We start from the raw sequence: 26,357 nt of genomic DNA, 5'->3' as shown, positions 1-26,357 counted from the left end.
GAGGATCTCTTTTTGGCCCGCAAAGCAGTTGAACATGACTTTCATCTTTGTTAAATTTATTTTCAAACATACTTTGTTGCTTACTACAGCGAGTTCCTGCATTCTGCTTTGGATTCAGAAGGATATACATACATACATATGTTTATTTTCCTTTTTGATGAATTCGACCTTTTTATTAGGTACTATAAGTGCTGAGCTCAAACCAGTCTCTAAGGTTCTTGAGTCAGGGCGTTATTCTTCTACAATACCTTCGCTAACCAGAGATCCTCCCTAAAATGATAAGATGCTGAAGTTGATATCTCCTGGGATGCCGCATGATTTGGCCAAAGTATGTTATTTGGTATTTTTCATCCTCAAAAATACCTTGATATTTGTAGCCGAAAGCTTCAAGTTTTGTAGGTGCTCTTTCTGTGAGTATAACGGGACTTAAAAAACATATCACCTAACCATTCTCATTCTGAGTTCCAGGTTTAGGTCATAGCTACATAGTATTTTCCTCAGTCATGCAAAATCACCCTTTGTTTTCTCTACTCGACATTTCAGTTCAATGGAATGATTCCAGAGTAAAACCTAAGTACGCATTGGAATTTACACTCCATTATCTCTGCACATTTTGTTATCTATAGAGGGCTTATACTCATGAGGGGTCTGGAAACAAAAATGGCACTTTCCATTTTTGCAATATGTTGGCGAGCCATTAAAAATATCTTACATCTATCTTATAGGTATAATTTAAAATTTTTATTTCTGCCAAAAGCCGGTAAGTGTCGAAATCATCTTATGGAGTAATTTTATTGCAATTTGAAATTTGACATGCTCTCTAAAATCAGGAATAATGCTTTTTTTTGTAGTTTATGTGCATGTTATATATTATATCGGATAATCTTGATTATTTTTCTAGCATACAATATTTATATAATATAGACGCATAGTCCGTTGTTAAGTCTAAATACCTATATTATCGACTTAATAACTTTTTGCAGCAACCCCACGAATTATATTGTATTTTATTTGAGAATAAGAATCACTACAAACGCCACTATGATTTATAATATTTAAATCTATATTTAAAATATTAAACTATATTTACATAATATTCATAGATTATCGAATTCGTCTAGTAGTATTATTAATTATTATTATTATTACAACTGATACATAAATTATCGACTTACCAACTTTTGGCTGTAACCTCACAAATTATGTTCTTGAGAATTTAGAATTGTTTTTGAGAAATCCCATGGGCTTTTAAAGTCCTTATCCGGTCCAGTTTATAGCCAGAGAGACATGGCGTGATAAAATTTCGTGCGACTGCACACATGTTTTGGTTCCTGTCAGAGCCTCGGGCAAACGCTTCCATAATAGACAGACTTTCAAAGCAATATAAAAGAAATATTAATATGATATCACGGTCCTGTTTTGGCGTTGACGACTGCTCACAATTGCCTACGCATTTTCACTGAAGGATTAACGATAAAATATATTATTACAAGTATAATGGAATATAATATTATAACAAAGTAATATGAGATTTTTGTATTTTAATATTTCATAATGTGGATACAGTATTAATCTTCTCCACTTAGAGAGTATTAAATAACATATTGCTTGTAAATATAACTAAACATAATTTAATTTGGATACGTATTTATAATAATATGGGAGAGAAGTCTAACAGGAATTTAACGAGCTAAAATTTTGATTCTGGAGCAACTCCCGACGGGACGTTTTTAAATCTTTAAAATTATTTGTTGAATATTTTTCTTTTAATTAAATCATTAGCAAGGGCAAGTAAGTTATAACTAAAATAAAGAGAGATCGGGAAGTCGCTTAGTAACTAAGGCATTTAATTGATTGTACGTATTACATTTCACCGTAACACAGTTTACCGTGAGTTGTCTTACCGGAAAGAGATTCTCGTGTAGCATTGAGAAAAAAATACTCATTTTTCGTGTATCATTGCAGACAATAATATTGAAATTTATTGTATTAGATTAAAAAATTATTAAAGAACAATAATTTGATATTTATTGGTCTCAAATGTTTGATGATAACGCCGTCATTATATTCAGATATTTGCTATGGACGACTTAAATAAAAAAGATTTCACGTAATACACATTTTTTTTAAATCGATTTTTTTTAAATAAATATAAAAAATATTGAAACTATGAATTAGTCAAAAATCTTTTAAGGACAGAATAGAAAACTTAATAAACTAAATTTTAATAATAAAAATTGCCCTAAAATATAATGTAATAATAAAATGGGGTTCTGTGACAAATTCACATTTTATAACATTTTTTTAGTTTATCTTTGACTTAAAATAAAAAATATTTTTCTTTTTAATGTTTTCAGATACATCTTTATTAATAATTAATACAGGTGAAATTGTAAATTATGAAAAAAATGTCTCAAATCGCAAGCTTCGTATTTTCCCGATAGGTGCCTCTGGTAGGTAAAGATATCGCTTTAAGTGGTTTATTTAGGCAAAGCATTGATTTCAATATTATACAGCCATGTATTTCCGATACAACATCTCACGATGAACTCTGTCACAACCAACTGCATACGTACAAATTTCCGGTCAGGTTATCAAGATATAAAGATTACTAGTTAAATTCATTATAAATAGAGAGGATGCATGTGGCTTAACGGCCCACATGCTGAGCGTACGTCAAGATGTTCAAACACGCACGTTACCATGATCTTACTCCCTACTTCATTTATCGTTTGTCAATTTGTGGCTACAGTCGCATGTTGTAGCTAAGCCGCTGGGAAATGCCAATAGAAATGGCGTATTTCAAAAAAATACTACCTTATTCTTAGGTCAATGATTATTATAAAACAATCATTATTCGTAAGATGTTCATCACATTAGAATGGTCAAAGACATAGCTTATAATCAGTATTTTTAGAATTATCTTCAAATGTGTTAATCTTGCCTATTTTTTGAATAATAAAATGACTAATTCTTGCCGAATTTGGGATCACAGAGATTATCAATATAATTTTTTATCGTAAATATTTCACTATAATAATGTCGACATAAATTATACTACTGGTTTTATAAATGCGTTTAAGAATTAAAAAATGTAAAAAATATTAACACCACTGCACATGCATGTAATGAAATATGACTATATTCTTAAACATTAGAGCGAGAGGTTTAAAAGAATACTATTTTATGTAATAAAAATATTTTATGCAGTCATCAAATGTTTAAAATAAACGTAAAAGATAATAAGGCTTCAAAATTATTTAAATAGATTATCTACAACGTTTAAGGAATTTGAAAATAGCATAAAAGCTCCATTTTGACGTACGCTGAACATGTCTATGTATGTCAAATATATAGTGACTATGGTATCATCAAACAATATATTACTGTATTGCCACACCAATGATTCTAACGTCACATAGTTTGAAACCTTTCCATTTAACGAATACCTTTTATATTGCTAGGCCATGAAAGTCGTAAGTCTCTAACAGTGGAGATGAATGTTCTGACAGCACACATTCTGAAACTCTTCACATCATTCTCTCAGCTCCATGTTTTATTTTCCCAGGTGAGGTAGTTCTCTTTCTACTACGGTGTGGCACCTGTTGTTTCCCATAGCACCTGCCTTCTTTTCACCGTCAATACTATAATACCTATTTTCTTTTAGTAACAACAGGAGCGGACTAGTGAAAACAATGATTAACAAATCTAATAATACACTAATTTAAAATAATTACGTAAGTTTAAATATATAGACCAAAACGTAGAAAATAAGTTTTCGAACTATGAGTTATCATTAATCAAGTATTTTCACACTATTCTTAAAAATACTGTGAATTATTCGTTATTAAAAAAAGTAATTTACTTAATTATTAGCAAGTGCAAGTATCTAAATTGTAACAAAAATTTTGAGTTATCTGACACTAGTAAAGTTAGTGATTAAGGTACTTATAAATACTTTGTTTTATGATGGAAATACTGATTGCCAATAAGTAACACAATTGAGAGAATAATTCAGCGCATCTCTTTTATACACAAGGCTGTTATCGAGGGTGGGTTATCATATTTATGTATTGAGGTATTATAATTTTTACAATAAGTAAGTTTCTAAACTGTCAAAATCAAACGCTCTAAAAGTTAACACAGCCAAGAGAGGTGTTGTTAAAACAAAGCACTTATTGTAACAATTATAATACATCAATACATAAATATGATAAACTACCTTCGATAGCCGCCGATAGTGGCCAATAGCAGCCTTAATGTGTATAGAATATATGCACAGAGAGTAACTGGTTAATTTCGTCGTAATTAGATAGGACACTTATTTAATTATTTGGTGTAGTATTTTTCCAAACAGAAGGACAGTGGTTATATTTCTTAAAAGTGATTTAAAATTATGTTTGTTCAATAAAAAATGGTTTTTAACTAACAATAAAAACATGGCATTTAGGTGTTCTATCTATTTAGATTAACAATACAGTATATCCATAATGTGTTAACCTAAATCTTGTGAGTAGGTACCCAATTCCATCTAATAAGGTATTAACTCATCAACGGTAAAGTATTAGAAACGTCTTAATAATTTTATATAATGGTATTGCCAAGTCTTTTGGTAATCGATAAATATGTTCTAATATGTAATAGGGTACGTTAGACGATTACTCACCGAAATAATTAATAAGTTGTTGGCCTATAAACCTTTCTTGGTAAATTTCTCTTGCTTTATATAATATAGTTTTTATGTGAATAATAATCTAAATAATATACTTATAAACTGAGTCCACTTAATAGAATATCATAAGTACGTAGCATCGTTTAATATATTATGTTAAATTGAGTATTTTATTTCTCATTGTTAGCAATTGTCGCGTTATATCAAGCTTATACAGTATTCAAAAACATCCCAATTTTCGGTAACCGGACAAAACAGAACATAAATAAACAGAACGGTGACAAAAGAGAACATGAAGGAACCGAACAGCCAGTGGAAAAATAAAACATTCAACAAACACTATGTATGTTAAATAATTAGAATGTTACATTCTTAAATCTCGTGAATTATTCATTGAATAAAAAAATAGTTAATTTAAAATTATTAGCAATTTCAAGTAAGTTACAACGAAAAATCTTGGAGTGAACCGTGACGTCGTTAGTAATTAAAGTAATAATTACTTTGATTTAAAATACAAAACCCGATCGCCAATAGTAGCTCAACTTGGAAAGCATTTTTGTGAGTATTAAAAGCCATTAGTGAAAAATTAACAATTAAGTATAACTCCATCAGCATAGGGATTCTATTTGCATGGGTGCGATATCCGAGAGATGCAGGTTCGTTTCCTGCGGGGTGGGATGTCTTACTTTTTTCTAAAAGATTTTTTCTATTGGTTATAATATTTTTTTAAGTGTTTTCAAAATTATGTATGTTCAATAATATAATGTTACATTCTTAAATCTTAGGAATTACTTGTTGAAAAAATAGTTAATTAAAGTACATAATAATAATATGTAAGTGTTAATGTAAAATTTATGTTTGTAACTAAATAAATAACTAATTAGTAATACCCTCATACGCTCCTGGCTAGTTTTGCCAGCGCAATTTATCATGTGATGTTGCTTTTTTTCCCGATCACGTATATAAGTATAGTATGTTACCCCTTTTCAGTCGTACAACATTGCCTACACATTGTATGTGAAACAAATTTACTCACTGACACCACATTTATCATAGAAGAATATTGATATTGACGAGCTAGCTTTGTGAGCAGAATTTACTTAAAGTTAATAATATATAATACTATATTATCTACTACAAGACAAATTTGATAATCTATTAATATTATGCAAAAATAGTGTAGAAAAAATCAATACATTTATAAAAAATATTATGCCATAATGGCGTTTGCGGTGATTTTTATTCTCAGTGAAAAGATTTATATTCATTCAAATAAAATAAAACATACAGTGGGGTTGCTGCCAAAAGTTATTAAGTCAGTAATTTGGGTATTTAGAGTTAACAACGAATTATGTGCCTGTATAAAATATGTACCTATTCCATAAAAGAAATTCAAAATCATCCAATATAGAGGACATGCACATAACACACAAAGAAATAATTATCATTATTTCTGATTTTAAAGGGCAAGTCAAACTTCAAATTGCAATTACTCCATAACATGATTTCGAGACTTACCAATTTTTGGCAGAAACCCTCCAATAATAATTGATACATATGTAACTATTGTATTTTATTTGATAGGTATATTATCGAATTCAGTAGTGAAGGGTGGAGGTAGACTGTTAAGATTCGATATAAATAGTGCACACTAAACTTTATCACGCATACTCAATTGTTTTCATTGAACTAAGAATACAATTTGCAGATAGTGCTGGTTAGATCTTCAAATTCAATTAAACCCTACCTAAACCAAACCACAATAGTTTAGTTGTCTGGTTGTGCTATGGGCGATCCCATAAAAAAGTGCACACTTTTTCAGTCATACTTATTTATTTTGATATACATTTATTAAGACGTTTGAAGACAATATATTTTTTTAATTCTTTAAGCCATGCCTTACCAAACCATAATTGATAAAAAATATTCTTTTATCTAGAAAATACTTAAAATTATATCAGGTTTAATGGCATAATTTTAAATATTTTATAGATAAACGATTTTTTTTACTATTATTTAATATAGCTTGGATGAGGCAGGGTTTAATTGAATTTTGAAAACAAACAAACACTATCTACACATTGTATTCTTAGTAAAATAGAAACAAATACGTTTGACTGATAAAGTTTAGTTACTTATATACTATTTATGTCAGATCTTAACAGCCTACGTCTACCTTTCAACACTATTGTTGATGTATTTAAAAAATATCAATCAAGATTTTTTTTATTTTAAAGAAAACAAGAGGAATGTGTTCTGTGGTTCCATCTATGAAACGAACATGACAAAAATAAGAAAATATGGGAAAAGATAATCAATACAAAGATGTCTTATTTGGGTGAAAATTTAAAACATAATGACAAGCTGTCTATTCACATTCGGTAAAGATTTTTTTTTATTCAATAGCGTATTTTAAACGTTAAAGTATTTTATAAAATTTCTCTCAACAGTGATGTTACATTAAAATTCTAATCGATTTAAGTTTTGTACTATTCCATTTAAGTTGTTTTTTGCGACCCGGGTTTCGCCTTTCGGCATCTTCAGGCACTGTGGACACTCACCTAAAGGCACATACACACTGATAACGAATACTATTAACTCTAACTTATATAACCAATCAATTCATTAAATTGGGAAAAACTTTATCAACTACCTATTTAATCAAGGATTACAGGATTAAAAAGTATCTATCATGTATGAATATTAATTGTTTAACTAATAACTTTTAAAAACTGATATCTTAGATATATCTCTTAAGTTAACTCCATTAATTCCCAATACGTTACCATTGTTCCCAGAATTGACAAGTTTACACCTTTTAAGCGTAGTATTTTTATTGTTTATATTTACTAATGATTTATTATTAGGTTTTGACGATTTATTATACGCTTATCGAGTGTATTATTTTTGATAAGGTAGAGTTTTTTACAAACACTTCAACTATTCATATTTTTTTTTGTTATATTTTTTATTGTAATCCTTGAATGAAAGGCGAAACCCGGGTCGCAAAAGACGTCTCAAATGGAATTGTACAAAACTTAAATCCATTAGAAATTGGTTGAGCCATTTATATTTGCATTCCATACTTAGTTCCCTCCCACTCAAATCCACTTATTTAGTATTGTAACAAGACCAGATGATAAGCAATTATAGGTCAAAGAAGACCATAATTGCAAAAAACAGGCAGTTACATGTACATAGCGGACGCAAGCGGGCTTCTGATAGCTTACCGTCGCTAGTGATTCAATTGAAAATACAGACTGATTCAGAAGTGGTTCGTCAGCTTGATATAATGTGACCGTCAGATACTTCTAAATATCTGCCGAACCGTGATACCGGCTATCATTATTTATATCACCAATCATCATCATTCATCAATCCCATTTTATATTATCCATAAACTGTGTACCGTCTAGTGTTGCGCACTGGGTGACCTAAAACTAACAATACCGCGCGAGTGACAGTGCAACCAGACCATCACAAATCATCATAAAAGTCAATATCTGGCATTCTGTTAAATTACCCCCACCCCTAGATCCGGAATCTACATCATCCTTTAAATTATACAGTCCACTTGCGAAAAGCGCCACCAGAAATTAAAGTATATTATAAAAATTCGCTCAAAAATGATGATACATTAGTTTACATCCGTTTCAGAAATAATATCTAATTGGTAACTGTATTTTATATACTAAATATAAGCCGAAACGCTTTATGTGTTATTAAATTTCATCAACGGCTTTCTAACATTTGATGAAGGATTTCTGTGCTACAGGCTTTGTTTCCGGGTTTCACGATATTAAATTTTGCATCTGCTCTCGTTACGCGCGTACTTCAATATAAACCAAAATAGAAATAAAATAGAGGTAGCGAGGATTACTTAAATACAAATAACAAAATTGTTTATGCATATGGTATATAAGATTTGAATATGTATGAAATACAAATTACATCCTTAGAAGAAAATAATCTACATATACATAATAATTTTCTTCTTTAGACTAAAATTATGTTGTTACATTTCCATGGCTACATAATATTATAATTTTAACGTTTTGACCTGATGTTTCTTTCTTCAAACATTAAAAATATTAATAAATTATTAAAAGATAAAAAGAACTTTTTATATACCACGTTTTTAAATTTTCTGTCGAATCATATTATAAACTTGACAACTCTATGTATTAATAAAAACTTTTTATTGTACTTGGTAGAAATACTGAATAAATATTATAGAATACAGAAATGTTATTTTGAGATTTAATATTGATTTCCATATATACACGTATGTATTAATAATTTAGTTGCTAGGACCCACTTAGCAACCAATAATAGTGAGTAGTAAATATTACTTTTAACGAATTTTTTTCGAAACATACAAAACAGAATTAACTGAAAATTAATTCAATTCTGCTTAAAGATGGCCAAAACTATTAAAAGAATTCATTGTCGTCGTGTTCTGATATATTATAAGAGTTTCAAATATCTAGCTAGTCGGAAAGTTAGTTAAAAATCTTGGACAAACAAAAAAAAATTGTACTGCACAAGAAAAAATCTGTACCAGACAAACAAGAATACGAGCTAATATAAATCTGGTAAAATTAGGAAATATTAATATTTTTTTTTATAAGATTAATAAATTAATCCATACATAACTTGAAAACACCGCAGATATATACATACCTACTAGAAAACATCTTATTTGAAAAAAAATACGATGCTCGACGAGATTTAAACCCATATAACCACTGCTATCGCGCCAATTGTGCATTAACCAATTATGCTACGAGCCTCCTATCTAATTACTAACTAATTACACTAGAATATTACATTCTTAAATCTGATGAAATTTGATAAATCTGAATTGAATTAAAAAAAATAATTAATTAAATTGTTAGCAAGTTCAAGAAAGTTACAACACAAAAGTATCTTGGAGTAATCCGTGACGTCGGCTAGTAATGATAGTAATACCTACATTCATTTTAAATAAAAAAGTCGGTAGCCAATCGTAGTTCAATTTGGAAAGCGCTTCAGAGAGTATTAAAAGAGTCAATAGTTAAAATTTGTTGTAATTAGTATGACAGCTGTAGCATAGTGGTCTTTGCGCGGCGGGCACGATATCAGAGAGATGCAGGTTCGATTTCTGCGAGGTGTCTTACTTTATTCAAAAAGATTTTTTCTATTGGTTAATACATTTTCTCAGAAGTGTTTTCAAAATTATGTATGTTCAATCTTCTTCTCATTGTGCCATCCCCTAGAGGAGGTCAGCCACCATCAAGGCAATCTTAGCTTTGTTTTTTGCTACCCGGAACAGTTCATTGAAGCTGCACTCGTACAAATCACGGAGGTTCTTAAGCCACGAAATGCGGCGCCGTCCTCTGCTACGCTTACCATTGATCATTCCTTGAATGACGAGTTGGGGAATGCTGTACTTTTGTCCTTTCATAATGTGGCCGAGGTACTGTAGTTTCCTGGTTTTGATACTACGTAGAACTTCTCGGTCCTTCCCCATTCGATTGAGAACTTCAACATTTGTCACCCGGTCAGTCCAAAGAATTTTGAGGATGCGTCTATACATCTCGAAAGCTTCAAGTATCTGTGACATCTTTTGGTTTAGCGTCCATAATGTTCAATAATGTTTTTGATTGCATATATTATAATATCATGCCTGAGGCTTTATATATATAAAAATACTCTTTTCTTGTTGGAATTTAAATATATGCACAATTAAATCATTATGTACGTGTTCATATTTAAATTCCCATCAAATATTAAATAATTTAAATATTAATAATAATAAATATATATTTTAAACGTACCTATAATTCACAAATCTATTTATTTTCGAAATTCAATCAATTGTGCAGCGCCCAGTTGTCCAGGCGCCAAATCGTTTTAAACCCTAAATATTTATGCTTATTTTTTTCACAGCAAATATAAGTATACTTTTAAGTAGGTAGGTAATATATTTCCATAAAAAATTAAAATTTGATTATACGTAATATGTATTATTTATTTATAAACATTAAATAGTGCTAAAATATAACTAAACCACGAAATAAAATCGGAAGCATTATTATATTATAATATACCGCAGTGCTTAAATATTTTTTTACATTTGACGTGTATAATTATAGAAAATTCAAATACACCACCAAAACTGATTATTATTTAGAAAAGGTAAAATAAATAATTTAATGTGCTGTGTTAAATTCCTACAGTAGACAGAATATAATATAAACGCAAAATGATAATATTATATTATTTAAACTTCAAATAGAGACGTCACTGGCGCTATCTGGAAAAATGAAATAGTCTTTTTAAAAGACCCATTCCGAAATTTCGTTTTACAATTTTCAACAGGCTTTGTCACGCGATATAGCCTTGAAAATCGTTTAAAAATAACAATCCTGCTCACTTTCATGTCAAATGAAATCGTATGTATAGTATGTTCATTGAATTTTCTGTAAATGGGACCCTAAGTTGATCCGGATAAACTGAAAGCCAATTATCATAATATGTTTCAAGTGAGATACTTAACATTTATGAAGCGTACAGAACTGCCAGTGCTTTTTAGCTTTAACCCGTTGTATACTGATTCAGGTTGGTTAAAATATTTTCCAGGACATTAACATTATAGAATGAAAATAAATAACACAAATATTATATAAATACTATTATATTATCTTCTTGATGGTACCTTCTTGGATAAGGATCGTGACCACCTTCAAATTTTGAGTGAACGAGACTTTCTATCCCTCTCGATCTTCCGCCTTTATCAGGGTAGAATAAATGGTACCCCCCCAGTCATGTCTTGCTCAATTTAATGCGCTAAAACTCTTCCTCTGCTTTGTTTTTTTTCTGGAGGCCACCTAAAACCATAAGTCTCTCTAGGTTGTAATATGTCTAAAAAACTGCAGAATGCGTCTCAGATATATTGTCGAGAGCCGTTTCTTTATCTGCAGTCTCTGGATGATTGACTGGTTCATCCTGTACTCTGACCAAGACATACGAGGCATTCGGCGTCAACACCACATCTCGAAGGCATCAATTGCCTTCCACTCCCTGGCTTTCTGAATCCATGACTCGACACCGTATAAAAATATTGGTGACACTAATATTTGCAAAAGCATCTTTGTGGCATTTGAATTTCCCCGATACTTCCAAATAGTGTCATAGCATATTTCGCAATCTGTATGCGCCTTTTTATTTCCGCTTCACATACGCTTTTTCTACTAAGAGTAACTCTTAGTTGTTCCCAGCTGTCTATCAACTGTTGATCCCAGATATAAAAACTTGTCCACTGTTTCTAAGTTTTGGAGTATACTTGCCGTTAGTAGAAGGTTGGCTCGATCGACAATTATTAACTTGGTCTTATTCCTATTAATACAGGGGCTGTATTTACGACTCTCTTCCTTTACCCGGTGTATATGATATAATTATGTTATTCATTAACAGATATCGTCATTATATGGATCTAATACTAAATATTTTGTATAATAATTATAATTCATTTGTGAATAACAGTTTATTTTTAGCAGTAAATGAGTATTAAAAATACTAACTATGAAAAAAGAGATTGTAAACGAATACCGGGGTAATCGAGCCATCATTTTACTCTACCACCAAAATAAATAACATTAAACTAATTATGCCAAATACAATAATATAATATATTATAATACATATTTTTGGTGAAAAACTATTTCAATAATTATTTCTCATGTTTTTGACAACCGAAATAAAATTATTTATTTCTGAGCATTATTATATGGTTTGAAAACAACATTTTTGTTAATTAAACAAATTTAGAGTAATATTAATACTATCGACCAAAGGTACTTGATGGAATTTGAATTTAAATTCTAATGGATTCAAGCTCTGTACTATTCCATTTAAGTGGAAATGGTACTTAAACGGAATAGTACAGAGCTTGAATCCATTAGAATTTAAATTTAGAGTAATCTAAATACAATATCCGTCTTACCGAAGATAAGTTTAAATCTCTACAACACTATGGGTGTGTGTTTTTTTAACAATACTTGTGTATTCCTACGTATATGTTGTTTGCGTGAAATGTACCAAATTAATTGAAGCCTTTATTGGATTGTGTCGGTGTAATAGCTGAATACGTATTAGTGGTAATAGCTGCACGTCTGTCTATTAAAGCAAACCGGCCCTCTATTTATAATTAAATAATCGCCTAGTATAGAATAATCGCTACTGATATAAATGCTGTCTAAATTAAAAGCTATATTTAATTTAAATTACGTTTTTTATGACAGATATTTTTTTATGTTTGAGACTTTCACGGTTGTTTTTTTTATCATAGTAGATTTTTGGGTTTTCACCGTGTGTACTTCTTCCTTCTTTCCTTGAAGTTTTGGGCTCGTTGTAGAGACTATTATCAAGAGATATATGTAATGGTGAAGTGTGGTTTAGGTGTATGAATGCAAATGTCGCTCTAAGAATGCCAAAATGAATCCGATTAGCTGAGAGTAATGTGTCACTTGTTACGACCAGAGATACCGGATCGAATATTGGATTTTGCTGACAGTGCCGGAAGCCGTGACGTTTTTAACCCGGATTAACTTCAATCCAATATTGACAACATAAATATGAACATACTTCACTTGAGTACATTATATTATTAAAAAATACATTTATTTTTTAAATTTATTGCGAATTTAATTCCATCATCATTATAGTTCCATATCGAGAAATATTTTAATTGCAGTCGTAAAGTTTTCAATCAAGCCGACGATAAAAATAAAATAGGTACATAATTATCGTTATTTTCAAACAAAATGGAAATGTAAAATTTCCTGACCTATTTGTGTTGAATGGTAATGTCCGGAAACGGAATTATTTATAAGTACAATGCTCGCGAGGCATTTTGTAATTTTCCATTAGCCATTCATATTATTATTAATACACTTTATAAACACGACCACGGCAGAGCAGCGAAGCTGGAAATCTGGCCTATTAATCCATAAATCACGCGTTCGAATATGTTTTATTTCTTCAATCAATTTAAATTTTTGAGAATACACGTCATATTTTGGCACCTTAGAGTCAAAGAAACGTATTTCATTTTTTTCTACTTTACAGGAGACCACAAACACAAGAAACTTTACATTCCACAGACATTAACAAGAAAGTGTTTGCATTAGAAATGTATTGACTTATCTTTTATCCATTGAATTTTTTGATAAGTTTCTTTGTCACTTAACATAACATGTCATTTAATGTCCAGCATCATACGTAACTCAAAATTGTTAAAAATTAAAATAGGTTTCTTTGACTCTATGGGCCTGAATTATTGGTAACAAAATGAGACTTAAACCACCAATACGACATTATGATTCGCGTGCTGCACTATACCAAATTGTCCTGAGAATAAGCAATTGATGTGTTAAACTATTTTTTACAACGTATTATTAGCTCGTATTCTTGTTTTTCCGGTGGTTGTTTATCCAGTACAAATCTTTCAATCGATTTTTAACTAACTTCCCGACTAGATAAATATTTGAAACTTTTAGAATACATCAGAACACGATGCCAATGTATTCTTTTAATACTTTTAGCCATCTTTAAGTAGAATTGAATTCATTTTAAGTTAATCCTGTTTTGTATGAAAAGTTATTTTGGAAGAAATCCGTAATCCAATCCACTATTATTGGTTGCTAAGCGGGTGGTCCCAGCAACTAAATTATTAATATATACGTGCGTTACTATGGAAATCAAAATGACATTTTTATTACTAAGATATATTTGTTTGTTGCAAAATAGCAAAAAAATGATTTGTTGACAATTGCCTTATTTGTCCTAAATTATTAATACATAGAATTGTCAAGATTATATGATTCAACAGAAAATTTAAAAACGTGGTATATAAAAAGTTCTTTTTATCTTGTAATTATTATAACTGATATTGTTAACTGTACTAACAACAAGCATATAAATAGCATCGTTTCCTCGGTTGGTATCCTTCCTACTATGTATTGTTTCATGTAAAAACTATCAAAACTCATGCCGATGTAGTATGTTTATAATTATGGTGTGACAAATATTTTTTTATCTCTGAATAAAGTTATTTTTAAAAAGTACTGTTCAAAATTTGAAATTTTTTCGAGTAAATGATATCGCATATATTAACAAAAAATATAGACATGACTATGTATGCATTTTATCGTGTTAATATGTTAAACGTAATGTCGTCAATGCATTAGATTATAAAAAAAATTAAGGTCCCCGCACACCTATTACAATAATGAAAATTGTTGACAGCTTCCCGAGGTCTATAAGGGAGTTGGCTGGCATTGGAAGTTTTAAATTAATTTAATACCAACACCAACAAAAAGTGAAAACATACCAAAAAACCTCACAGTTCGTGACAAGGGTACAAGAGGTATACGGATCGACCACATGATAAATCCTTGATAGGACCCCGGCGGGGAGCGAGCACTTGTAACGTGGTGTATGTAAATTATTCTATAGTACATACATAATATTTTATTTTTGAAATTTGATTGAAGTAGGTAGTAGTTAATTATTTTTTTAATCATGAAAAATATTTTGAAAGTATGAATAATATTTATAATAAATGAATTATATAGTCTGAATTAACACAATTCTGAATATTTCCAATTAAAAACCTAATAATCATCACCAACTCAGTCACTCTCAATTCACTGTTAGATGAAGACTAGACAATTTGTGGTCTTTCAACTTCAATATCAGTCTCAAGCTTTTTACATTATAATATAATGTTCCACACTTATTTGCTCCTTTATTTATTTAATTATTTATCGATCCCTACGCTTTATGCCCAACACACATCTCAAAATTCAGTTTAAAATTGTAAAATTAAATTAAATAGAAACTAGTTTTAAAATTATAAACATAATAAATCAGGGTATGCCTTTTTTGTATTACTGTCACTGTAGTTTTGTTTAATAAATCTATTTTGTTCAGGAAATGATTGCTAATATACGGGTGCCAACATTTCTTAAGGCTTATACTTCAGTTGAGGCATGGTCTAAAAAGATCGTGGCTAGGAGATGCGTGGATTGTGCAAATGACGCGTGCCGAACGAAATATAATTTGTCATAAAAATCCAATACGCTTCCATCTAATGTTGTGTTTATTGTTATATTACTAATAATAATAGTATAATCATTGACATGTTTTGTTATTCGAGTAAATACGTAAGATTTTTTAGTAATCTTTACACGATTTAAGGATATATTCCTACGACACCACAAACACAAAACAAATTGAAGTGCTCACAGGTCAACTATCGCTCTCCGATTGGCAACGCTTACGAAATTACGTCCCACCTATTGCTGAAAATTATTTGCCGTTTCACTGAAGTATGCTCTTAATATCTACAGCAATTCTGCGATGATATTGTTACTTCAGTAAGTATTGTTAATTCAATCGCATTCTTGATAATCCTCGATCCACCTAAAAAACGCATGCTCTCGAAACTTCTTCTTTTCGATGCCAACCTTCTTATTATGTGACTGAAAAAATTAAGAACGCATTTCTAGAAGTTGGTTCAGAAATTTTTTTTGATGCCAAGTTCATCCAGTATATAGGAATTTGTATATATGGCTGTCCAAGAATTGCAAAGCATTATCTGTCAGTACCATATCTCAAGCGCGTCATTTATCTTCCTATATAATTATCTGGAAGACCAGATTTTAACACGGAATAGAAATATTGAAAATATCACCGTTCTAACGAGTATTTTTAAAGTGGTTTTTCTGATACTGCGATTTCATATTTTGTGAGGAATGATACACAGTGCTTGCATTTTCTTGTGTTTATATTGTAAATATAAAGTTTAGATACACACGGCGCTAATACAGGACTGTCAAATTAGTTTTTATGTTGAGTTTGAAGGTTTACATTATGATTTAATTTGAGGTTAAATGTTACGCGGAGCTGCGTGCGTATATGGGCTACACTGTTGAAGGGCCGAAATGCAAATGATTTATTGACTGTCATTTCTTATACGTATTATTGTCTATGCTATATAAATGAGCATAGACTGTGAATGTGTCAGTTGTAGGGTTGAGTAAACCTCTACAAACCGAGTAGAGCATGTCTTCATTTTGCTTATGTAAATACTGTAATTATTAAATTCGTATATTTTCTGACGTATGCATGGTTTAAATGAGAACCGTACATTACTTGATAGTCTTAATAAGTGTATTCCTGATCTGAAAAATAGAGAATATTGGTTCAGTGGTCATTCATGGATACAATAGTTGTTGATGCGGAGAGTAAATAAACTTGGTGTTCATGCAAGGACTGGTTTAAATTAAAATATATTAATTTGTTGATTTCTATTATTTTCAGGGGGCGAGACAGTGGTGAGCAGCGGAAGCGCTTCACGTCGTTTCCTCACAGAGTTTCTCCAGGAGGTTCCAGCTGCTAGCGGAGAGCCTTACTTTGATTTGAGTATACCCACAAACCTTACAGGGCTTGTTGGACAACCAGTTAGACTACTCTGCAGAGTGAGAGGGCTGGGAAATAGAACGGTAAGAACAAAATCAAATTAGGTACTGCCAAAAGTACATAAAGTCATTGAAACTAGAATATTTTGTCACTCCAAAAACATTACTTTACAGGAGAGACAAACACACATTATGGTTTCCTATACAAATATATGGTTATGGAGTTAAATCATAAATGATTTAACAATGTTACAATTTTATTGAATTTAATCATTTGCAAGAAAAGTATATATTAACAACGACCACTAGATGGCATTGAAAGTAAATTTTCGATGAAAACGGATTTACACATTTTTTTAGTTTCAACGACGAGTCAAGCGATTTTATTATCTCGTTTTGGCAGAAATATTAGTGAAAAGATTTAGCTTTTATAATATATGTATGTAATATGAAGTTACATACTTTTCAAGTACCCGAGAAAACTTTTATATTAAGGTTTTCAATGAGGTATATTCAGCAGCAGTCTGGCAAGTTCACATATTGTTTTTCAATTTGTGCATGAGTCAGCGTATGGTCCTAATACGTTGAGCAAGTGGCTGACATCCATTTCTCGTAAAAATAAAATCAGTTAAAACAAACCTCCACTCTGTGGAGGCCCATATGATTCTATTAGGATCAGACATGGTCAAAAGAAGAATATTCAGCAGTGGCGAGAGGTGGAGGTAGGCTGTTAAGATTCAACATAAGTAGTGCAAACTAAACTTTGTCAGTCATACTTATTTGTTTTAAATGATCTAATAATACAATTTGCAGATGATGGTGGTTAGTTTTAAATTCAATTAAACCTTACCTAATCCAATCCATAATAGTTAAGGTATGCTATGGGCGATCCAACAAGAATAGCGCACACTTTTTCAGACACTTATTTATTTTCGTCCTATAAGTTATGAGTTAGAATTAACTGTATTCATTGTCGGTGTGCATTTACCTTTTGGTGAATGCGCATAGTGTCTGAAGATGCCAAAAGACGAAACCCGGGTCATAAAAAACGACTAAAATGGAATAGTACAAAACTTAAATTAAAATTATATCAAGTACCTACCCTCGGTAAAAAGTATTAACATTATGTATTTTTCATTGAATAGAAAATAGTTTACACAGGTAATTAAAAAATATTTGCAAGTAAGTAGGTACGTTAAAATTACAGTTTTGATACAGAAAAAGTTAAAATACATACCTAGGTTTATTATAAAAAAAGGTATTTGACTTATTTGAATCCCAGTGATACAAATAGTTACTTAATTTTTCACACAAAATTCTTCATTTTCTCCCATTATACGGCACTTAGGTTTTTATTAGACGGTTTACGAGAAATCAATATGTTATGTAATAAAACTGTTTCGAGAGTTGGTTACGATTTACAATAGATTGTATAACCGATAAAAAACAAAAATATTGGTGTACACTCAATGTGTATTCAACTTATTCTGTGAAAATAATCGTATCTATTGATTTTCATTAAACTTAATTTTCTTCTATTTTTATTAGCTCGTATTCTTATTTGTCCGGTACACGATTTTTAACTAACTTCCCAACTAGCTATACATTTGAAACTTTTAGAATAAATATCAGAACACGATGCCAATGCATTCTTTTAATACTTTTAGCCATCTTTAAGTATAATTGAATTCATTTTCAGTCAATTCTGTTTTGTATGAAAAGTTATTTCGGAAGAAATCCGTAATACAATCCACTATTATTAGTTGCTAAGTGGGTGATCCTAGCAACTAAATTATTAATATATACGTGCGTTACTATGGAAATCAAAATGACATTTCAGTATTCTATATCTGTTTGTTTTTTATTTACTTCATATCAATAAGTGCGAGCATATTGAGCATAATAATTCAACAGAAAATTTAAAAACGTTGTATATAAAAAGTTCTTTTTATCTTTTAATTATTTTTAAGCTTTGTATTTTCAAAGCTTATTTTTTGTTCAGTTTCACTTTCATATACTTATGAATAAAAAAACGACGGTTTTGTTCAACATTTTTGATACTCATTATAATTTTCATTTGGAATAACATCTACTCATACAAAATTCATACTGTTATTACTGGCTGTAATATTCTGCTTAGTTTTTTTCATCTTCCAAATAGATTAGTTTTTCGCTGAAAGGGCAACACTGTTCATTCCATCCATTTTGCGCTGATATTAATGAAAGAATTTTTGATTAGATAAAATCATGCCCCGAGTTCAATAAGCGAACGGTTAATATTTCAAACTATTAGCTTTTGCGAACACAGGCCGTTTTCTTTTTCCTCTTGTTATTATTGTTATTATTTTCTGTTCTAACGCTGTTCACAAAAGCGCTCCTCGAAAGCTCAACTGTTAACTTTTTTATTTTTTTAAAGTCATCGCAGAAATTATTTTTCAGTAGGTAACGTTATCTTGAATCGCTGGGGTACCGAACTTTTTAATACTCTCCAGCAGTTTTCTGGTTGTAGACGAAATTGGGTTTAAAGGAAACATAATAAATTAGCTACTTTTGGGTTAACTATCAAGTTGATTAATTTACTGAGCTATATTCCACGCAATATCTTTATTTTGACAACAATATCTGACATCTACATCGGATAATACGTGATAGTAGTAAAATGGGTTTAAATGTAAATTTTTATTTCGTATTAATGTAGATGTAGAAAAAACTATGTACATCAAGTGGCGTAATTAGAAAACCTTTAATATATTTTAGTAAATATAAATTATGTTATGTTTTCGGTAACGGAAATCTTTAACAACGGCCCCCGATCCTTCACGTGGTCCAGTGGAAGGTGTGTGTCAATAATAAGACTCGATGAATGTTAATATTTAGTGATGTTTATTCGTCATGGTCTTAAAGTACACTAAGAGTAGAGCTGAGTTAAGTTTGAACAACTTTAATGGTCCGAGTTGAATGATATTAGAATCATTTACAGTATTATAAATATGAAATAGTTAGTAAGTAATATTAGTGATGCTTAGTTCATGTACGATGGTTTATATGTGTGTAGCAGTAGCGAAGGGTGGAGGTAGGCTGTTAAAATCCGCCATAAAAGGTGCACATTAAACTTCGTTAGTAATACGTATTTATTTTTATTAAACTAACTAACTGACTTAAACTGACTTTTTATTAGTTAAGACGATAATATGGAATGATGTACTATTGTCCGCTTTTAATCTGGCCGAGGTACTGAAATTTCTGGTTTTGATAATACGCAGAATTTATAGGTCTTTTCCTAGTCGTTTACAAAGCCACCATTTGCCGCCAGGTCAGACCAAAATATTTGAGGGTGAATCTATTATACAGCCTTATATCAATAGCTTCAACCCACTTTTACATATCATGTTTTAGCGTCCATATCTCATATTATAGAAAAAAATTAGAGAAATATTTATATAGTCTCAAATCTAAGTTTAGTTCTCAATTGCTAAGAAAGCGTCACATTCAAATACATTTGATTAATAATTACAGATATAAATGAGAGTGAAAGTTGCCACCGATTCAGATTTTAATGTCAGTTTTGGTTTATGACTTAGTGATGGTAATGACATTAAATAAAAGGAAAACGCTTCAGAGAGTATTAGGAGCCATTAGTTATTTTTTTTTGCAATTAAGTATGACGCCGATAACATAGTGGTATATGTGCATGGGCGCGAAACCTGATTGATGCTGGTTCGATTCCTGCTAGATGTCTTTCTTATAAAAGAAAAGTTTTTTTCTATTGGTTATAATAATATATTTTCTCAGAAGTAATTTCAAAATTATATATATTGAATAAAAAGCCCTCTGAATATTGTCAAATATTATTAATATTAAACGCGCGATTTGTTTACGTGACAAACTTTAATTCATATTACGAGACAAACGTATAATAATATATTCAAAATAACATATTCATCAACACGTGTTTTAAGTGTATTCCATATTTTCAAATACTTAAGAATCGTAAATTCTAACAGCAATACCCAGAATGTAACCAAAAACCCTTGATATTGTTTTTTCTGGAATGGTGTTATAAAGTTGGTTACTTTTAGCATATATAGGTATAGGCGAGCATACAAAAAAATGGTATATGAGAGGGGGGTCCATTTCGAAAAAAATACAATTTATTATTTTTAACAGATAAAGAAGAGGGGGGGGGGGAGTTTGTAGCGTTGAATAAAGTGTACAAATCCTCTAATTTTATTATCAAAATCAGTGCTCCGTTCAAGGAACGTTCCGCGCAATACATGATTTTTATAATCGCCACAACCATTCTGGCAAGTCGACTATTTGACGTTATCAAAAATCAAAATTCTCGGATTTGGGGTGATACTAATCCATCCGAAATACACCAGCACCAAATGCATCCTGAGAAAGTCACTGTTTGGTGCGGATTTTGTCTGGCGGAATCATTGGTCCGTACTTCTTCCAAAACGAAACTGGCATTGCCATAACCGTCAACGGCAAGATGCTACAGATCGGTGATAAGCAACTTCTTGTGGCCTTAACTGGATAATATGGATACCGAAAACATGTGGTTCCAACAGAACGGCGCTACGTGTTACACAGCGCATGCCACGATGGACATTCTGCTCGAGCGATTTGAGGGCATGGTTATCTCGCGCGGCGACGACGTGAACTGGCCACCGAGATCGTTCGATTTAACGCCTTTAGATTTTTTCCATTGGGATTATTTTAAATTGCATGTCTATACAAATAAACCGCAAACAATTGATGCCGTCAAAGTCAACATGAACGCCATACAGCAAATTCAACCAGATTTATGCGACAAAGTCATCGAAATTTGGACCTCCCGAATACGTGCCACCAAGCAAAGCTGCGGCGGACATTTGAACTATATAATATTCCATACTTATTGCCATAAAATATTCTTTCAAATAAAAAAAAATTACGACAAAAATTGACAAAGCTGTTTGGCTGAAAAATCATCTGGGTTACGATTCACAGATATGAGGGTCTGACAACGAAGAAGAATTAATATTTTATTCACCTAAGTTGAATTTGACTATTTTTTTTTACTTACTACTATTGAAAATAAAAATAGTTTTCAACAATAATACGGAGTAAGTTTTATATCACATAATGTGTGGTTTAGATATCTCTGCAGAATCACGTTAAAACCAGATGTTCATTTTTTCTCACTGTTATATTTACAAAGAGCGTGTTTATACGCTGGCTACACTGGCAATTTCACTTTTTCAAAAATGATGACGTAAATTGTAATGGTAACATTACATTTTTTACCGAATCCTTGTTTTAACGATAACTGCTGGAATTGTTCCACAAAAATATAACAATCTTGTGGAAGAAATCCGTGAAAATCGCAATAAGAAATAAACACAACCCAGGACTGTTTTGGAGTAAATTTTTTATTGTCGCATCGTGATCTTTGTAATGGCTTACTCCAGAAATAATAAAAGTATTGTCTTTATGTTTACGCCAAAAATTAACAATTTTGTTTCGTGTAATAAGTGTTTCCATTATTGAAAGTAAAAGCAAAGTGATAAAAGATTTTTCTGAGACAATTTTGTTTATTATAATAATTTTAACTATTTCTTTTATTCAACGAATAAGACACAAGATTTCAGAATGTAGCAGTATGTGTCGCGAATTCTGAAGATATAGATTCAAGTCCTTTCGGGTGTCGTAATTTTTTCTATAAAATAATTTATTCTAGTGTGTCTATGCATAAGATGTTTTAAAATTATGTATAATTATTATAATAATTATGAAATAAGTCGATACGTTGATAGTATAGACAGCATTAAGAGTTTACAAATATACAATAGTAACAATAAAAAATGTACAAAAATAACAATGAGTGATACTTACTTCACGCTGTCACTTCCCAGGATTAGAGCCTTCCGCCATGTGAGATCTGCAGCGCGTGGATCGCCTTTGTAGCACCGCTGCAGAGGGAGGGTCGGCGTCGGCCACGACCCTCTGGTAGCATCCGAAACAAATGTTTCAGTCACGTGAAGCGTTTTTTCATGACTACTGTAATCAATAATCACTGCCGTGTCCATTCACATAAAAAGAGTATTTGTAACGCGGTTATACCAATGTACCCCTAAAAGTTACGAGTGATAACGTAAAATTATTTTAAATAAGTATATTCTAAGTATGAGTATTTTAGGGTTAGTAAAAAGTCACAAAAGCTTGAAAGATATTGATACCAGCTGTCATAAATAAATATATTTTAATAATCCATCAGAAGGTGCAAAATATTGATATTTTTAGTATTATTAGTAAGCATTATTGTTAAACTAGATTTAAAAAAAATAACTTACTAACTTCCGTAGTAACATCTATCAAAATAAAATAGAACTAACGATTTCAGTCAATATCAAACCTTTCAATCAAGCAGTTTATAAAAATAATCTCTCAATTAAACAATCGTTCCTCGCAGACTGTATTAATTGTCCGAGAATGACGTAAAACTATTATATACAAAATTCACATAAATAACTAAATTAATAATATGATCTAGGTATACAAAAACAGTTTTGTGTTAATTAATCAAATATGTATCCGTATATAATTAAAAGTAGTAAGTTTTTGGACGACATACTAAATTAAAATACCAAGCAACTACATAATGGTGGGTGATCCCGACATAAAGTAATGAAAAACCACACCTTACTTTTTGACAAAAATATGAGTTAAGACTATTTATTTAATGAAAACATTATTGGTAACAGAACTTTATTAATAATAAGAAAATTTAACTTTAACCACGTTTTTGTTGATAACAAAAATTAGTTCGTAAAACAATTTCCATATTATGTTAAAATTCTGTGAACCTAGTTTAACAACTAGAATCAGTGTTTTGATTATGGAAAGATGAATTAATATAAACTTTTCGTATTACTGGATTTGACAGTAGTTCCATTTTTTTAGTAGTTATAGGTATACTGTTTGAGACTTCCAAGGTTTTTTGTCATCGTAGTAGTTTTTTGGGTTGTCATCGTATTTTCGTCATACATATATTGAAAATGAACTCTGCAACGAGCCTGAAACATTGAAGAGTTAGACGAAAAAACAGGCAATGACTCGCCAAAAATATATTATGATTCTATAATTTATTTGTAATTGATTATAAGTTTTGTACTATTCCATTTGAGTTATTTGAAAAAATGACTCAAATTGAATATTACAAAACTTAAATCAATTAGCATTAAAATTAATAATCCGTCAATAGCATTATTTTTTTTAAAGATTATTTATAGGTATAATTATCAACTATTCTTAAATACAATCGATATGCAAGTATAGTTTTGATGTTCTTACGTAGGTAAAATTCAAAATTAGACTCGTAAGATTAATATATAATCAATTTTTATCTCAGTTAGGCTCTAGTTAATTAGTTTTTGAGCCAAAAAGCTCGTGAATACTAAAATATAATCCAAAATAAATAAAACAGTTTCATTTTCACAAATAATAAAATTAGCTGTGTAGAATAAGGGCTTTATTTAGTATTGATGTTGATGAAAATCTTCTTTTATGGGGATGGAACCTAAACGAAGCTAAACAAAAGATATACACATAAATAAGTTTGAAGGGTTTGTGGTTGATGTAGTATAAAAATACGATACTAAAATCTAACTCAAATATACTTCAGCAATTTTGATAGCGAAACGACAAATAATAAGGGTTTCTTCAACATCTTTAATAAATACCGATATCGCATTGAATTTGATTATTGTTTACATAAAAGAAATGTTATTTTTCGATCAATACAACGTATTTTTGTATTCACTTATTTATCCTACAAAGCCTCAAAATTCTCATTTATAGCCTCATACGGATTTGTCTTATGTAAAGAATGTTTTTAACACACGAAATTCAAGAGGCTTGTTGGCTACGAAATGTAAAGAAATAGTGGAAGTCTACATAATCTTTTTTATGTCTAGTCTTGAAAAACACACAGTGGTATATGAATAAAATATATATGTTCATAATACTGAAAAACTGGAGTTTTATTACCTACGTGATTGTTTATTTAAATAATGATGATTCATTGTCAATAATTGAACTATAAAATTCCTGGTTCAGAGAAACTGTGTACTGAGCTTCCAGAATGTATGCTTTCAGCAGATACTAAATGTGAAGCCTCACGTCACATTGTCAACGAAGAAGAAACTATTCACCTAGCTTGGAAACGTACTACGGATGCTTTGTTTCAACCTAGTCCTCCCTTTATTCAAGCCAACTGGCTTCCGGCGTCATACAATACCAATACTTTATTTTACCAACAGGTACATTAATCAAAATCAGTAAAGTAGGTAAAGATATAGGTGAGTATCACGAAAACTATTGTTTAATGGTATTATTTTGAGAGTTAAAGAGTTTTGTAATTATTATTGATATTATAGATATAAGCATTAGAAATATTTAACTACGTGTTCTTAAGTTGTCCCGCTTTTTGGTCCTAAATCACGATTTTTTAATTTCTTCTTCTTTGACCATATACGATCTAATAAGATCACAAAGCCTCCACGGAGTAGAGGTTTGTATTAACAGATTTAGTTTTTACAAGAAATAGATGTCAGCTACTTGCTCAAACTATTAGGTTCACACTGTGACTCATACATAAAATTAAAAACAATATATGAACATATCAGACCCAGGATTCGAACCTAGGACCCAGGACGCTATAGGCCAATGCTTAAACCGCTCGGTCATCGCCATTTCACATTGAAAAAATCCAGATTTGGCAAAATAATTATCTAGCAATGCTGGTATATAGGTACTTATTTTATTTATCACACATCAGTTTATTAAATCTTGGTCACTTAGAATCACGATCGAAAATAGAAGAACATTAACATAGAAAAATAAGTTATACCATATGTGCCGTAGGTACAAGTAAAAATTATTATCGTATTTTATCAAACAGCTAAAAGTCTTAGTAAGAGGATTAGTTAAGCCTAAAGGCACGGGTACATTTATTATATTACCTGTCCTTGTCCCCATTTTCACGATGTATTCTATAGGGACTAATAATAACAGCAACTTATATGAAAGTAAATTAAGCAGGCAACAGGGAAATTATTCTTCCTTAATGTTTTCAGAATGGCAAAAGTCATATTCGAATTTATATCAACAATGACAACAATTTATTGAAATTTAATATAAATCGCTTATATTAAATTTCACATGTACACACC

General features: G+C 30.7%; 1 protein-coding gene across 1 annotated transcript in view; it reads left to right on the top strand.

The window, feature by feature from the left end:
• Window positions 1–26,357, top strand: part of LOC147071120 (zwei Ig domain protein zig-8-like) — a 134,230-nt gene that overhangs the window by 57,645 nt on the left and 50,228 nt on the right. Inside the window, exon 2 of the mRNA XM_085948222.1 lies at window positions 17,042–17,223. Within this exon, the coding sequence (XP_085804348.1) occupies window positions 17,042–17,223 (182 nt within the window). The remainder of the gene's footprint in view (window positions 1–17,041; window positions 17,224–26,357) is intronic.

This window comes from Rhyacophila brunnea, unplaced genomic scaffold (genome assembly GCF_057557595.1).
Source record: "Rhyacophila brunnea isolate RB1 unplaced genomic scaffold, BYU_Rbru_1.0 scaffold_20, whole genome shotgun sequence".
In the NCBI taxonomy this organism is placed as follows: domain Eukaryota; kingdom Metazoa; phylum Arthropoda; class Insecta; order Trichoptera; family Rhyacophilidae; genus Rhyacophila; species Rhyacophila brunnea.
Note: the sequence above shows the minus strand (reverse complement) of the source record. Positions and strands in the feature narration are given on the sequence as shown.